This window comes from Ptychodera flava, chromosome 5 (assembly GCF_041260155.1).
Source record: "Ptychodera flava strain L36383 chromosome 5, AS_Pfla_20210202, whole genome shotgun sequence".
NCBI classification, from domain to species: Eukaryota; Metazoa; Hemichordata; class Enteropneusta; family Ptychoderidae; genus Ptychodera; species Ptychodera flava.
Genome location: NC_091932.1, coordinates 39,707,789 through 39,725,429, shown reverse-complemented (window position 1 = coordinate 39,725,429; position 17,641 = coordinate 39,707,789). Strand labels below are relative to the sequence as shown.

Genomic DNA, 17,641 nt, shown 5'->3' with positions numbered 1-17,641 from the left:
GGTGTCCCATCATACCAAATATGAAGGGTGTAGCACTTGTGGTTCCTGAGTTATGGACAAATATGTATATTTGAGGTCAAAGGTCACCAAGGTCACATGACATTTTGTCAAAAAAATTGTATTGCTAAGTTATCCCTATATACCAAAAATCAGACCTCTAGCTCTATTGGCTCGCTCAAAATTAGATATGTGCATAATTAATGAGGAACAATATGTGGCATCATAAGGTGTCCCATCATACCAAATATGAAGGGTGTAGCACTTGTGGTTACTGAGTTTTGGACAAATATGTATATTTGAGGTCAAAGGTCACCGAGGTCACATGACATTTTGTCAAAATAATTGTATTGCTAAGTTATCCCTATATACCAAAAATCAGACCTCTAGCTCTATTGGCTCGCTCAAAATTAGATATGTGCATAATTAATGAGGTACAATATGTGGCGTCATAAGGTGTCTCATCATACCAAATATGAAGGGTGTAGCACTTGTGGTTACTGAGTTATGGACAAATATGTATATTTGAGGTCAAAGGTCACCGAGGTCACGTGACATTTTGTCAAAATAATTGTATTGCTAAGTTATCCCTATATACCAAAAATCAGACCTCTAGCTCTATTGGCTCGCTCAAAATTAGATATGTGCATAATTAATGAGGTACAATATGTGGCGTCATAAGGTGTCCCATCATACCAAATATGAAGGGTGTAGCACTTGTGGTTACTGAGTTATGCACAAATATGTATATTTGAGGTCAAAGGTAATTGAGGTCACGTGACATTTTGTCAAAAAAATAGCATTGCTAAGTTATCCGTACATACCAAAAATCAGACCTCTGGCTCTATTGGCTCGCTCAAAATTAGATATGCACATAATTAATGAGGAACAATATGTGGCGTCATAAGGTGTCCCATCATACCAAATATGAAGGGTGTAGCATTAGTGATTACTGAGTTATGGACAAATATGTATATTTGAGGTCAAAGGTCACCAAGGTCACATGACATTTTGTCAAAAAAATTGTATTGCTAAGTTATCCATATATACCAAAAATCAGACCTCTAGCTCTATTGGCTTGCTCAAATTAGATATGCACATAATTAATGAGGTACAATATGTGGCGTCATAGGGTGTCCCATCATACCATATATGAAAGGTTTAGCACTTGTGGTTACCGAGTTATGGACAATATGTATATTTGAGGTCAAAGGTCACCAAGGTCACATGACATTTTGGTCAAAAATATTGTATTGCTAAGTTATCCATATATACCAAAAATCAGACCTCTAGCTCTATTGGCTTGCTCAAAATTAGATATGCACATAATTAATGAGGTACAATATGTGGCGTCATAGGGTGTCCCATCATACCATATATGAAAGGTTTAGCACTTGTGGTTACCGAGTTATGGACAAATATGTATATTTGAGGTCAAAGGTCACGTGACATTTTGTCAAAGCGTCTGAGATATCTGCGTGAACGGATGGACTCACATGGATGGACTAACGGACTGACATGACCCAATCTATGAGCCCCCTGGACTTTATCTGTTGGGACTAAAAACTGTGTCACTGCATCCTTTTTGCAATATGAATACGATGAGAAACTAAATTTTTATTTTTCTTGGCCTTATACATGGGAGTCTATGGACTGCCTTATACATGGGAGTCTATGGACTGCCTTATACATGGGAGTCTATGGACTTCCTTATACATGGGAGTCTATGGACTGCCTTAAACATGGGAGTCTATGGAGGTGAAAACTAAAAAGTCCTCTAACACGGCCAAATTTGATCGCATTGTGAAACAAATCAACGTGCATCTGTATGAGGTAGAGTACTATCCTTTTACCAAGTTTGAACGAAATTGCTCCAGGCGTCTCTGAGATATCTGCGTGAACGAAAAAAGTCATGAAATATGCAAATGAGCAATTAATTAATAAGCCACACCCACCAAAATCTAATCAGATCTAAGTCTCATCATGATAATACCAAATACCAAATTGCATGACATCGGACCTAAGGGTCTTAAGTTATGAGTGGAACAAAATCTGTCTTCGGACGGACGGACAGACGAACAGACGGACACACACACAGACATTGTGGCAACATAGGACACCTTTGGTGCTTCGCACCACGGTGTCCAAAAAGACAACTTGGGATACTGTTTTGATACTTGAAAGCAACCCAGCTACAACTGATTACATTTCTGTAGATTAAAAGTAACTTTGAATAAAGTAACATTAATACCACTGTAATTATTACTATATTGTGATTTCTCAATGCAAGTGATAGCAGTATCCAGCAATCTTCGCCAAAGATCTAAATTTTTGCATTTGATCTCAACAGACAAATGTTGGTTGAAAATACACGGTCTGTGTAGCTACCTGATTCATAAACATTATATCTTCAGCATTGTCAAGGCTATACCATTCATTAATCATCTTATTTACACTCATGACCAGTTGAATATGGTTGAAAGCTTTATTTTATTGACAAAATCTGACCAAAACAGTGACCAAATGAAATGACATCAAGCAGATAGGTACAATTGTCATGTCTCTGTTAAAATACTGACTTTTGATAATTATGTGAGAAAAATCCTGTCCAAGAAATCATCCAGAAATCGGTGGGTTATTAATAAGACTATGAAAGTACAGCAACCACATGAGGCATATTGCAAACATCAGAATGAGAGTGCCATTGATATAGTTGTGATCTCTACACAAAGGAAACAGACACTAGTGTTGTGTTACACTGATATCAGAGTATTGGCAATACTAATAACAGATCTATGATTGTTACTTTTCTATTCAACAATAAGTGATGAAAAGCATATCTTATGATGAAGTGCAAGAAAACTTTGCTCACTGTGGCACAGACTTCCTTAAATTTGAAGTGTTTTGCTACAACTACCTGGGCAAAGGTTTGCTCAAAGTGTCATTGAAACACTTGAATTACCATTCTAGTTGTGTACTGCAGTAAATAACACAACACGGTCACAAAATTATTATTTTGAATCTAACTATATGCTTCTTACACAGCCTACAAATTACATCACTACATCTACCTCAGATTGCCAGAATTATCTTTCATTTAAGTAGATTTGATGCTGATGTATCAAGACATATCATGAAAAATTTTAGTCTGTCATTACACCAGCAAAGTTTGAAATTTGAAAGCCACTGTCAGTTTACAATGAGGTTCCATAGCACCATAACTTATTCTGACATCACTGTGTGATATATTTCTCTTAGCAGACCATCATCGTGCAATTGCTTTATTCATATCTGATATTAGAACTCATGGAGCACATACTGTATCATGTAGAGCTGCCTGTATAAAGTTTGTCGTCAATATTAAACTGACACAAAGCATGATAATAACACACTAACCAGTACATCAGCTACATCTAACACCTTATATGCTATCATAAGCTGCACAAAGTACTTTACAGGCCATGAATAATACAAGATTTTTGCTGCACTTTTGCTTAAATAATACTACACTTCTTGTACAATAAATCTCTAACTTTGTCGGTATATTTCTCGATTTCTTTAGCTAGGTATTTTCCAACTTCATATTTTATCACTTCCTGCATCTTGTTGCACCCATAACACATGCCAATTTGATTTTTGTCTCACAAGGAGCACTGATCACTGGTACTGCCATTGTCAATAACAGTTCTGTGCCAGCGTTTCTTAATAAAGTGGTGTTATCTTGTTAGAATAGTTCCTGAAAATGAGATTTGTGTAAGAAACCAGAGATGACAAAATTGTGATGTGGTCAAGAAACGTGAGAGAATGTTATATACTGGAATATCAGTACAAATTTTCCTTGTTGGAAAATTTCTCTTGTGCAAAAGAAATCTAGTCCAGCAGGCAGTACTGAAGAAGCTATTAATATTAAGTAGAAAAACACAGTCTTCCTTACAGAGACTATGGTGACAACCATGCAGGAGGAATGAAAGTTCATGTTGATATCATTTGTAAGTATTTTGTATTAAATGGCTACTTAGAAATGTACAGTCAGATGGCAAGCCATAGACATAAATTACTATGTTGCTACTTTCATTTGAGTTTCCATAAAAACTAAAAAAACTTAGCAAAACAGCAGATCAGTGGAAAAAAACTGAAAGGTTAATTATTTAAAACTAGCTTACGGAGTCTTAGAGTTTGAGTTGATTTTGGTTAAGGTCAATCGTCTAGATGACCCCTTAAAATGTTGAAACCTTGTAAAATAATCTACCATTACAATGTTTCACTAATCTACAGTTGCTCATAATTATCAAGCAGGAAGATCTCTTTTTCAAAGTATTTCAGCAAAATTGCACATTAATATTATTCTGGCATGATTTAAATCAATTAAAAACACAGTATCAGCAACAATGCAGCAAAACAATGTCGTACAGAAAGTTCTTCAAAAAAGACACTGTTCTGGTTCATGACCAGTTGTGATTCATTTACTGGCACAAGAAGACACTGATTCACTGAATATACAGGAGATTCCTATGTATAAAAATGTGGAATGTTATAGGATGTGAATAGCACACATAATAGTTTAACTGGTAGTACAGAGTATAGCCCAAAAATTATATGAGACACAGAACTGTTGCTTATAAAGTGATAGCCCTTATTCGGATAGTTTCCCGTAACTACAAATATGGACTCAAAAACATTGGCTTTTTTTACGAAATCGCCAAAGGAACTGGGTGCAGGATCTACAAAAAGGAGGACACTTTGAGTTTGTTTATCATAAATATTCCTTAACATAATACAATTAACAAGTGTAAATAGTTGAGACAATTTTAAAAAAAGACTGAATACTAAGTTAACTGAACATATTTTGGGTGATTTTTCCATTCATATCCGGTGAAAATCTTGACAAATTTTTGCATTGCCTTTGGAAGTTGCAGAAATAAGTAAAGCGTATGAGCATATATAGGGAAGCATCATGTGCATTGATTCAGTCTATGAAAAGTCTAGATAAACAATAGAATCCTAATGCTACAAAGGATATCTACCATGTAGTAACAGAGAAACTATTTTATCAGGGCTTTTTAAGATATAATTTCACAGGTGACAGTCATTGTGAAGCAGACCATTCTGGTTCTGATAACTCATTTCACCAATGTGAAAACCAATCAGTTTGCCTTGACAGAAAGTAATATGGACCACAAATATTCCATGGATGAATACAGAAGAAGACATGCTAGTATCACTGAAGTTTTCTGATGAATTATACAAAAAATTTGTTCAAATTTCTTTTCACCAATTGTTGAGAAACTTTCCTTTCGATGGAAAGTTTTAAGTTGGTTACAAAACACTGGGATCATATTATCCATTTACAATGTATGTGTTGACATATCGGGATGTGATAGGACAACATGATTGCACATTTCATTGAAAACACAAGTATCTCAATCTTGTAGGAATACTATTGAGACTGTACTACCAACTTCAGAGCATATAATGTGATAAAATACATCTTTCTGACATCTTTACCACACTCAGTGAAGGTATATCACCCACTCTGCAGGGTACAGTAAATAATTTGTCTTGATCTGCATCGTAACAGAAGTATAATCATTGGTAAAAAAAGTTGGGATTTACAAAATATTGATTTGTAATTCTCATATCATTATGACAGGAAACTCAATATAATGTTTTCATCTTGACAGGATATGAATCAGGGATATGAGTCTCATATGGATAAGCATTGGAATAGACAGCTCCCTCCTCTTGTCACAAGAGGGCGCTGTTGGGTCGTAATGTTTCTTAATTCTTTCCTTTGTCCTAACTTTCCACAGAGAACTGCAGTGAAACACCTCAGTTTGTTTTGTACTTGAAGACAGAGTGCAACTCTGACCAGATCAGCGGAAATAGGACAGTACAGGCTTTATGGAATATCAGCCCTGACTTGTAGAGGGCTTTGGGCTTGCTCCACCACAGCTCCATCTTGAAGGAGAAGTAGATGGCATAAAACGCTACAGCAAAGAAGTGGCCGATCAGAATCTCTGGTTTTGGATTCAATCTGAAAATTCATGAAAAACAGAAATAATTTAAATTCCAAACTTGTGATCACAGTAGCGGTGAGGACATATGACATCACAATTCCTGACACTGCAAGTGCCTCTAGCACTAGCATTATACCATTTTCTGTGATACAGTAATTGAAAAGTTAACTTGGGATATCAAATTTCTACAAGGCTCTGGGGTTTCAGAAATTTAATTTCAAATTAGCTGAATTTTTAATGATAATTTTTGTTTCTTGGAGTTGCCACAGAGCTAACAAATCAATGATCATAGCAGTTGTGATGTAACTCTTTGAGCATGCTCATCTGAAAATAAGATCAGGAAAATGTAGCAATGCAAAATTTGGAAGGATGACTAAAAATCTTTGATATTTTTGTATCTCCTTTGAAAGAAATAGTTTTTTGCCCACTGATAAATTTTGCTGAATACAGCAGTGATGTGTGCTGTTCACATACACAGACTTACACAAAATGCCAACACTTTCATCAAATAACAGTACCATTGCATTGCATAATTCACACTTCTCTGTGCCTGAGAGTAGTACTTACATGGATAGCAATCCAACAGGCCCTGACACAGCCATACCACCTAGTTTGAAATACTGAAAGCAAGCATTTCTCAAATCCATCAATGCATCTACAGAATACAGAAAGAGAAAAAACAGAAAGTTTACTGTATCAAATGTATCAACCTTAATAACATTTGCTGTGTGGGTGATTTTATCCGCTGAGTTCAAACATTCAATGTCTTGTACATTGTAGAAATGGATTCCATAAAAGTATGTCAACTTTACAAGATATGGGACAATAACATCCTAGGTTCAACATCATTTTGTCCAAAATGTTTCTGTACAAATTCCCTTTTTATCTGTTAATACTGATAACAGCTTATTCTGAAAGAATCAAGTTTGTGCAATTGTAAGTTTTTAGGATCAATCCCCCTCCCGACCCCCAACCCTGAAACAATGATAAGCAGTGATGATGATGATGATGATGATGATGATGATGAGGCAAAATAAAAAAATATGAATATCAAGCCCCAAGTAAATAGGGTAGGTTGGTCATGAACTTATTCTTATTTGAGTGTGAGCCATCAAAAAACATCAAATTCATGCCTGATTTCTGAGAATCAGTTTAGAGTTGGAGGATTTAAACAGAGTAGGTGTGGTTAGCAGAAACACCCGGTTTTTTTCTTTTTGCCTTATGACGACAATGTTACATTACTATGCATTCATCTAATGGTTGTTCAATTTTCAAATGGTTTGCTGTAAAATTATTTTCAAGATAAACAATTAGACAGTAAAATTCTTAAGTACATACCATCTCTAGCTGCAAAGAGCTCATACAGAGCCTGAGCCAGGACATTCACAACAAAGCTGTGGTTCTTCTTCCTTTGCCAATGAAACTTTCTCAGAGCTTTAGACATGTCATCCCAGTCACCTGTACATTTAAAAAACAATAAAAAATGTTATGATTTTAATAGACTGAGTTTGTCTTGATTTTTGAGTGGGAATAAGACTAAATCGAAATGTAATAATTTGACAGTTTCATTAGATATGCAGAAATTAAAGAAATTATAGTCTAAAACTGCCTGGGAAGTAGAAGCAACAGACAATTCAAAGAAGGACAACAACCCTTTCACTGTCTGGTATTTAAAGGCAAAATTCTTCTGTCAATTTCTTAAGGCAAGTATATGTCCACCTGCTTCTGTGGTGTTCTGTTTTGAATAAAAGAATTAATGTAAGTTTTGGCAAACCCTTATGACCATGCATAAATAGGTATATACCATAGAGAATGGCCTTATATCTGGTATTTTGTAATCTATTAGTACAGCATTCATGACAGGAAAATGGATTAGTTTTGATACTTTTATTCTAGTCAGTCCCTGTGCTTGGCCATAGAACCTTTCTTGCCAAGCGCCAGCATAGAATGACAGAACACACTCCTCACAATGCACAAATTACAAACTGTACCTTTTGGAATCTCAGTTGATATGCATATTTATACACAAGCAGTGTAAATTTTCAAAAAGAACCTGAATATAAATAGAAATTGAGGTAATTTACAGAAAAGACAAGACTGTACTGTTCTATTGTGTCTATGATGTGTTCTATGAGTGCGCACAAATTCATTTCACACGAGATAAGGATGGCAAATTCCTTACCAAGATCTGGTATATCTTTCAATAGGTTACTCCACAGAAACACATCATTGAATGCAACTGACATGCCACCACCAGTAAGTGGATGCCTCATGTTGAGGGCATCTCCTAACAACAAAACACCTGGTTTCTCCACAGGGGCAGGTGGTAGAAAGCTATTAGGCATACTACGGATACGGCCATTCAGGATACTCTCTTTGAAAGGTTCCCTCAGATGATCTGAAAATATGAATAAAAGGAAGACAAATTAAATTTATTATTTGTGTTGTACCCTGTTGTATGATATGAATGTGAGACATACACCTAAGCCTCTTTACCACGTGTGACACTAGGTTTAAGAGTGTGATAGCATCTGTATGGCTATCTCGAGCTCTGAATACGAATGTTAGGATCTACTAAATGATGTCTGGAATGTGAAATGCAGTGGGCGATCAACATTTAAATATCTCTGAAAAAGCCAATTTTTCAATTTTGCAATATTCACACATAATTTAGATGTCAAAAACTGACCAATGGTACTAAAATACTACATTTCAAAGACGCTACAAACAGACAATGTCTATTTTAATTCATAAGCTAGTGAACTAGTTGTTCCACTAATATGATAAAGGACCATTATATACATGTACCCTGAGACCAATGAATCTTTTAAAGGGTGTATGTTGTCATTTGCGCATTGCTAAGATGAGTCCTATATGACTATTTGCATGCTGTAACATTATAGCTACATTTGATACATTTTATGTGATGTAAAATGAAGTACATCACATAAAATGTTTCAAAAGGCATTTTTTATATATTCATGTTGTACACAAGCTACTTTGCTGTTTTATCGGGCCAACTACAACAAAAAGTTTAATTTCAGGAGAAATTCATCAGTCAGAAAGAGAAATTATTATGTATCTACTCATGTATCTTGTCTCTGTTTTTTTGATACAAACTATCTTATGGTTGCAAATATTGGATTTTCAACTTGACTATGAGCAGAAAAATTGTGACATGATGATGTGCAAGTTTCTTGATACAGAGGAATATCACAAACTCGATGGTTAAAAACATGTCCTGGAAATTAGTTCTACTCTACCACTCACAAAATCTGTACATTTTCAGTTACAGGAATACCAGTTGAAAACTAAGACCAACCTGGAAGTTGTGGTTCTATATGTTCCAACATGTACTCTTTAAGATCTCTTGGCATGGTACCTCTGATATCAACCAACACCCTGGTTTCATGTGACTCAATTTGATAAAAGAGTATAGGAGATGGATTGGTGAGAACCACTTCAGCATGGTGAGGAGCAAACTGAGGGCAGTCTTTCAATAGTGTGCCAACAAAATGAGATGAGGTCTTCACCGACGTCTTGACTAGATTCTTACGAAATCTTGAAAAGCAACCATCCGCAACAATCGTCAAGGGAGCGTAGACCTCCTGTATTGATGAAGATAATTTTGAAATTACTACAACTACAGATATGAATGAGCTTTAGCTTGTCAAGTATATTCATACATTTGATGTTCTCAATTTACTGTTCCTCTTTTCATTTAGTGGGCCATACCGAACTTTCGTCGCAAAAAATCTACCATATATTTGTTGAAACTGAATTTCAGATCTAGTTAGTGTCCCACCCTGTCAAAGCAATGGCTCTACTCTGCAACAAAAATTATGTACAGTGTTCTGCAGCTCTGTATGTCCAAGAGATGAAGTGATGCCGGTAAAAACAAACCAACATGTACAAATGTGTACAGAAATACATGTAGTTCTGTGCACGTTTATGCACGTGGTTTTGTTTGTACAGTGGTCCATTCCAATTCCAGGTTTAACCTATCAGGGCATATATGCTATAAACTCTAGTTATTCCTATAAGCTCACAGTTAGACAATTCTGTAACAATTCATGACCATCATGATCGATCTCACTTCAAGTTTTCAAGATCAGCAGTAGATTCTGCAAAAAGTGATAATTCTTGTTATACTGAACTGAAGTGGCAAAGTTCTTTTATACTTCAAAAGTATAAGAAATTCATGTTCAAAAAAACTTCAGTTAAAGTAAGAGTGGTTATGATCATTCAAAAATTTACATCCACGCTCTGAATGTTCATAGGTAATGGGCATATGACTTCCAATCTTCAATCAACTGAAACTAATGAAAGGTTATTTGATTTGTACATTTACGAAAAGCTTGGCTGACTTTCAACCGTTATCACTCTAATCAGTGTGAACTGTAAAACCCCTGGCAGAAAAAGTATCAAGTAACAATTAACAAAAGTAACAAAAGTGTGCCCTCTAACAAAAGAGTTTTCAGGAAGTTTTTGAGTCAATTGAAAAAATTGTGAAATTTTCTTGTGTCACAATGTTTAATTTCCTATTCAACTGAAAATTTTCATGAGTCACAGTGAATATTCATGAGTCATGGCATGCTAAGTAGGCTTAGAGGGCACATTTCTCTTTACACAGATGTGACAAATTACTGGACCAGAAAAATATCTACACTTTCCAAAGTCTTACCTTTATTTCCTCAGTTTCCTTATCTTTGTAAGTAACACCAACAACCTTCCCATCATCTTCAAGAATTTTGCTCACAGTACCTTCAATGAATTTCACACTGAAAGAGGACAGTACAGGAGAGCAGGGCTGTGAAAGTTTTTGAGTATAGAAGGGTAAAAATGAAAGAACAGGAGGGTACAGCCTTGTGCAGAGTGAAACTGAGCAAGGCATGTGTGCAACCCCAAAGAGGGTGGGGTGGGGCCAGGAGGCCTTTGCTTTGGCCTCCGTTCCTCCGGCCACACTGGAGGGGCACGGAGGCCAAAGTGAAGAAATAGGGTCTAGGCTATATTTATATGAGCTCCACCCAGTACCTATGACCACAGACACATTACACACTTGAGATGCCAGGGAACAAAAATTTAATTTATTTGATCAGTTTTTCTTTTTCATTTTTAACAACTAATTAAAGATCACCATAGAAGGGGAGAGAACATTCCAAAGTCCTAAACTATTTCTGTAAATCAGAAACAAAACACACAACAATCATAAATGGCTTAATCATGTCATGGTCTCCAAGCTAATTTTGTAAAACGGTTTACCCTATTAAAGGGGAAGTTCACCAAGGATGATTTTTACATATGTGCTAGCTTTATGGTCATTTACCCCGGAAAAGCTATATTTGCCATTTATAACTCGCGCGTTTTTTTACAAAAACCGATAAAAATAGTACAGGAAGTTGCCCATGTAATTTGAATCATGGGAAAAAAGCTCCAAGCTTGGAGCTTGCATCATGTGATATGGAGGGGACCATCTTCGGACAGGTATGGCCCCCACATTGTCCACTCACAGTAACACAGTAGTAAACAGCAACACAAAATCTGACAGTCGACAGTTTATTATAAGTGATTCATAGTTTATGCAAGGATACTCAGTATAAACAAAAGTTATGTAAATACGCACAGCCTGGTTTGAGCGTGGGTGAGTGGACAATGCCATACCCATGGGAAGATGGTCAGATCTGGGTTGTTTGCATTTTGTGTATGATATTGTGTATATTGTAAGTGTATGTCATGTTTGGCTGTTTTATGTAAATTGTTGATTAGCCATGGCGAGATGTACCTGTAATCTACGTGTCTTGATGTTAATCCGCACTGGAGCGGAGAGACTAATATGACACCGTGATCCTTTGGCGCTACGTTTCGAAAACAGAGTTTTCTTCATCAGTTGCTTAAAATTCATTTTTGATTGGTGAGACATGTTGAATGGTTGATTGATTTTGTGTGTTAGTATGTTGTTCCACTTAAGTTTGTTGTTCAAGTAGGGAAGCTAGAATTTAGATTTAAACAATTTTTCCCCAGGTTTTCCCCAAATTTTGATCAAAAACTGTAGGCAATGAAATGTTATGTCCCTTTGATCCAAAATTATTAAAAAATTACAGGAAAATTCATGAAAACTGGTAAAATATTGCACCAAAATTTTGGTGGAAAAAGATTGCCGCACTCAAAGGGTTAAAAAGGTTAAATATTGCCCTGATTGTGAATGTTGAAATCATCTCTGTGGGACTATGATTCAAATGGCATTTAACAGTTGGGTTTTTTGAATAGGTAATTTTGACCTACACTAATTATTTTAAATATATACAAATTTCATCATAGTTTAATGAAACCTGAACTAGGCCATTCATTTATTTACTTATTTATTTATTTGCTGTATCTTTCTTTATCTCTCTCTATATCCATTATTGCCACTGGCTATGGAGAAGTTGTGATGAAACAGAAGGCAGCATCTATTTAGTGATCAGTCTGTGAATTGTTGATGGAGATTCCTAGAGTCTTAGGCTATATGCTAAGTACAACAGAAAGTTTAAATTTAATAATTTGAATTTTTTTTGGTCAAAGCATCGTTTTCTCTGCAGTACAACCTCTGTTAAATAGATTTTCAAATTTGGTATGTGGGCTTATAAGACATTGCTATTACTTTATTTAGATGTGAACATCAGACACCCCTTAGACTGTACTGAAAATTTGCAAATGATCCTGAGAAAGACATTGGGTAGCAGTTTATGTCTAGGCCTATCAATGACAGAACCAGAACAGTGTAAATGAAAACCTACCTCTTCTGTGCCATTGCAGCTTTTCGAAGTTGCATTATGAATCTGCCATGATGGAATGCTCTTCCTGTTTGCATTTCTTTACCTTCGTCCGAGGGGTAACTCAGAAGTACTTCACTATTAGTTTCCCTGTTGTGAACCACATATCCACGTGTAACATGGGCATCTATATCATTGACGCAATCTGTCAAGAGCCAAGATGCTGTTTTCAATTTTGTACACTTAATTATCTATCTTTACAGCTTTCACCAAAATACAGCATTGTCTTTCAGAAAACTATTCTTTCAAAACAAATTAAATATTGCTAATGTTCTAATCAAACAAACTCATACCTTGCATCTTAACTACCATAATAAAATTTATGCTTTTGTATATTGTGTTAGATTTTGCTTAACATCTCTTTTGGGCATAATTTCAATGGCACTCAGTCTGGAAACTGTTTGAACAGTAACACATTCGAGCACAAGCAAGTATTAGCTCATTACTTTATTACATTACGTATGAAAGCTTGACTTACCACCTAACCCTAATTTTTTCAGTACTTTAAAACCGCCTGGTTGTAAGAGTTCTCCAACAATTCTGTCTGGTTCACTAAGGTCTCTTTCAATCACTGTGATCTGTCGACCTTGTTTCCCCAAAACAGCAGCCATCGCTGAACCCAAGATACCTGACCCAACAATGACAATTTCAGGTTCATCGCTGTTGGCTGAATTAGGACTCGGTCTTCTAGTTTGCCTGTCTTTCTACAGAATGTAATCAAGAAGAAAGGTTGCGTTATGGAAAAACAAAATAAAAGTATAAATACATACCGGTATATGTACACATATGCAAAATCTGGTTGATGTCTGGAGTACAGTATGCTTACAGAATAAACATGAAGTCACATTAACAGTCCTTGTAGACATTTCGCTGGTCCGGATGTAAAAGGTCATGACCTTGGCCATCACAAAATCAATTTCAAGGTCACCACTACCCGCTACAAAGTTATAAACTGAATATATTCCCAATAAACCAAAACCTTCCTTTCAAAACTTATCAGCTCCAAAAGTCACAGATTTATCACACACTGGACTGCACTGTTGCTCAAAAACATTAATTTCACTGGCCCTGGGTGAAATTTAGCCACAGAAGAGAATAGCTAAATTTAGCACTGACTGAACTCGGAAAGAGTAAGGTTAGGCAAAAATGACATGAACACACCATCAACTGGATGAAAAATTGCCTGAACCTCATTGCATGGAGGTAGTGAGAAACTATCTCCGTGCTCATTGTAAACATTACTTTGGCTCAGTCAAAGTGACAGAGAGGTTTATGCAGATTCTATTTCATCAAAAGGGGTATCATCGTATCAATATTTCTGTGACATTTTCAAAATCCTCGACGATAAATGGTGATAATGCAAAAGGACACATTAATTTTTATTTTGGTGAAGTTAAAAGATTCAACAGGTATATTAGCCTTGCATAGAAAGCCAGGGCTCGAAATAAGCAGCAGTCCCGCATCCACACACTACCAACTTTTCCCTGCAGCTACCAAAATCCATGAAATGGTAACCCACACAGACTACCAAAGCCTGGGATATGCAATTCAATCAGTACTGGGCATGCCATGTCTCTGTCTAGTCTGGTCCGTCTCTTAGGGACGAGCTAAATGCAGTCAACCCAGCCACTGGACATAGCATCTGTCTCTGCCTGTTTGACTGCTCCCTATTTGTTATGCAAATTACAAAGATGAAAGTGCAGTGGAACTTTGCAACAAAGTTTCAGTATCTGATTGATGTACTTGGATGACAGGCACAGAAAATGATGGCCAATAAAAAACGCATTTTCACTGCATTTTGATCAAAATGTATCAATCATAATGATATAGAAATTATGCCTCCTCCCGAGTACAGAAAGTCCACGGTCTATTTGTAGCCCTGCTACAGTCATGCTGACATGGTGGAGGTGGTTGTCAGGACGACTATCAAAATTTGCAGACAACTCTGAGAATGAAACGGTTTGTCAATAGGTCACCAACCTTTTGAGTATCACTGTTGTCCATTATACCTATTTCCTTTGGGTATTAAAGATGTGCAAATATTCACATCTCAACTGACTAGCAAATTCACTTCATGCGCAGAATCTTGAAAAATACCTTTTTCTTGTCTGGTTATTGAAAAAAATATCCCTAAACTAAAATATGCATGGGCGGGCTACCAGCCATGGTCACTGGGCTACCAGCTTCATAAAATGGACTACCAGGGAAAAAAGTAAATTCCATTAACATTAACATTTTATTAGTACTCAACATACACTGTCAGAAAGTGTTGTGACGTACAGTACTCTTAGTACAAGTGGGAAATTACATAATTACATAACTGCATTGCATCAGTAAATGCAATAAATGCAATAAATAATTTCTAGCCCTGTAAACATGATCACTGAATGCTGCATGGCAGTTTTCTTGCAAAGGTCCAAAGCTCACAAATTTGGTATAGTCTGAACTATAAACAGGTTCACACACCACTAGACATGTCTGTGACAGTGATATCCATGGCAACAATACAATCAAGTCAATTAGGGGTTGACGTGGATATGGTGTGATGTAATGTCTGGGTGCTGTACAAAGACTTCTATCCAATGAGAGTACAATGACCTTTACCCTCTTGGACTTGCCTATCAGTTATCTGACCACAGATGACATGTTTTGCATAGATAACTTTGAAGTAGAATTGCGGTTTGCCTAAATACCTTACACACCCATACTAAGCATGTATAGAAGCTGTCATATCAGCTGAGACACTCACTGTCATAAATCTGGGTGCATGCTTCAAATACGTGATAGCAGCAAAGTATATCACACAAACCATGAATCTGGGACCCTACTTTGTATTTTCAACAGTACCTTCACGTGGACCACAAAATCACGACTGTACTGCTTCTACCTGAGAAAATGTCAGACACTTTAACTAAGTCGCCCTGCTTTCTTGTAACATCATTCTGATTACATCACTGAAAGCGATCAGTTATACTCAGATTGATGACAAAAGGGTTTCAAATACTGAATGTCAGACACAAAACATACATTTTTCATTGTGATTTTCCATTTTGTATGATGGCTGATCTCTTACAAATGTGACCAGGAATTCCTCATTACATAAAAATTATCACCCCATAATCATCCCTCAAAAATAAACTTTTATAAACATTATTCATACTGACTCAGTCACTAATACAATCGAACATTTTTGAAGTGTCATAGACTATTTTTATACCGCATAGGCTGAGCTATTGATTTTACATTTTAATTTAATATGACAAAATTTTTGATGAAAGTTGTTGTAGTTGGATTATTCATAGATTGTAATAAAACTTCAATATCATACTGTTGTACAAATATTTCATCTTTGACCATATCAAAATACCTTAAAAACTTATACTTCTTCTTACTTAAACACAACACATAATTTGTAAAGGAATGGAAATTTATGGTGATTGCCAGGAAAAATTAGAAGAGAGCAAATTCTGTGCATAAAGGTTTAAAAACACATTTCTTTACTGGACCAAAGAATTATCTACCCACCAATCTAGTAGTGGTGGGTATTAAACTCAAGCATGATGCTCATACAAGAAATATACCAGGATAGTAGCAGATTGATAGCACAGCAATATATACAATGTATAATACATATATATATATATATATATATATATATATATATATATATATATATATATATATATATATATATATATATATATATATATATATATATATATATATATTGAAGTTAAATTATGAGATTACACTAACCTTTTTGTCTTTGGGGTTTCCGAATATTATATAAAGAAATAGTCCAATGGTGAAGAAGATAGCTGCTGCTGCCGCGTTTTGGGTATTTACGAAATACGACATTTTTTCCGGTAACTTTATGAACAGTGTTATTAAACTGTCTGTTAATTGACGTTCAAAACAATAGATTAATATGGATGCGTCGTCTGGTTCCCAGTTCCTTACTCAGGCGATGCTGCAATGAGGTGTTGCTCGTTTCGACTCCTCACGACGGTTACCATGTATAAGATGACGAGCGATACATTTTGTCCTCATCCGATATCTTTCTGTCAAAAGGCAGCCGACAGTTTTCAAAATCTGCTGTGGACAGATTTTCCCGAATTTTGTCAAGGTGATGTACTGTCTGGCTTCGATATTCTGTCAATGTTTCGACTGCTGGTAACCCCATTCCCATGACCTTGGGGTCACCCGGCATATATGGACCAATCAAAACGTTGTATTCTCTGGTGATCCTCAATCGGCCAATCAGAAGAACCGTACATTTCATAACCAGTGAAAGTTTTTAAAAGAACAGTGAAAATGAAGCCAATTTCACCACTTATTTGTATTTACATTGGTTTATAACTATGTGTTCTTCGAAAACTGTGAGCCAAGGAATTGTATTACTTACACCTGTTTTAAAAACGATTCCTGGCTGTTTCTGAATTAGTCTGGTTCCCTGACCCATTTTCCCCGATAGAGGGCGTGGGGAAATATAGGGTGCGTTTGGGCGCACTGTTCTCGACACAAGAACGGTGCTCGGATGTGCCGAGCGCGCTCGATTCTCTTCGCTACATTTCCGGAAATAGCCGATCTTTGTTCCGAGAACGAAGAACACAACCCTGGTCTGATCCGGGAGCAGACGAGAACAAGATGGCGGAAACCAGCCGCGCGAAATGAAAATGTCAGTGCTATGTTGTTATTGTATGAAAAACGTCTCAGGATACAAGTCGAGATAGGTGAATTATTATTACAAGTTTGATCTTTCCAAACATTTGATGTTTTTCGTTTTTGGAGAGTTGTCGAAAATTTTTGAGAGTA

At 36.2% G+C, this 17,641-nt stretch overlaps 1 protein-coding gene across 1 annotated transcript; it reads right to left on the bottom strand.

The window, feature by feature from the left end:
• Window positions 1-2,468: 2,468 nt before the first annotated feature.
• On the bottom strand, window positions 2,469-17,284 carry LOC139133908 (squalene monooxygenase-like). The gene is made up of 9 exons (XM_070700689.1): window positions 16,583-17,284; window positions 13,305-13,530; window positions 12,791-12,971; window positions 10,699-10,795; window positions 9,337-9,622; window positions 8,197-8,412; window positions 7,353-7,472; window positions 6,582-6,669; window positions 2,469-6,031 (listed from the first exon to the last, which is right to left on the bottom strand). Exons 1-9 carry the CDS (start codon window positions 16,682-16,684, stop codon window positions 5,827-5,829), a joined length of 1,521 nt encoding a protein of 506 aa, XP_070556790.1. The 5' UTR covers window positions 16,685-17,284; the 3' UTR covers window positions 2,469-5,826.
• Between the last annotated feature and the right edge of the window lie 357 nt (window positions 17,285-17,641).

What these genes read in the sequence shown, in the direction of transcription:
- LOC139133908 (XM_070700689.1), bottom strand. Translation starts at nt 16,684, where the DNA reads ATGTCGTATTTCGTAAATACCCAAAACGCGGCAGCAGCAGCTATCTTC. An exon ending in AGGAAACTGAGGAAATAAAG is followed by an intron (nt 9,623 to 10,698) that starts GTAAGACTTTGG and finishes TCATCAATACAG; the next exon opens with GAGGTCTACGCTCCCTTGAC. An exon ending in GCTCTTTGCAGCTAGAGATG is followed by an intron (nt 6,670 to 7,352) that starts GTATGTACTTAA and finishes TGTATTCTGTAG; the next exon opens with ATGCATTGATGGATTTGAGA.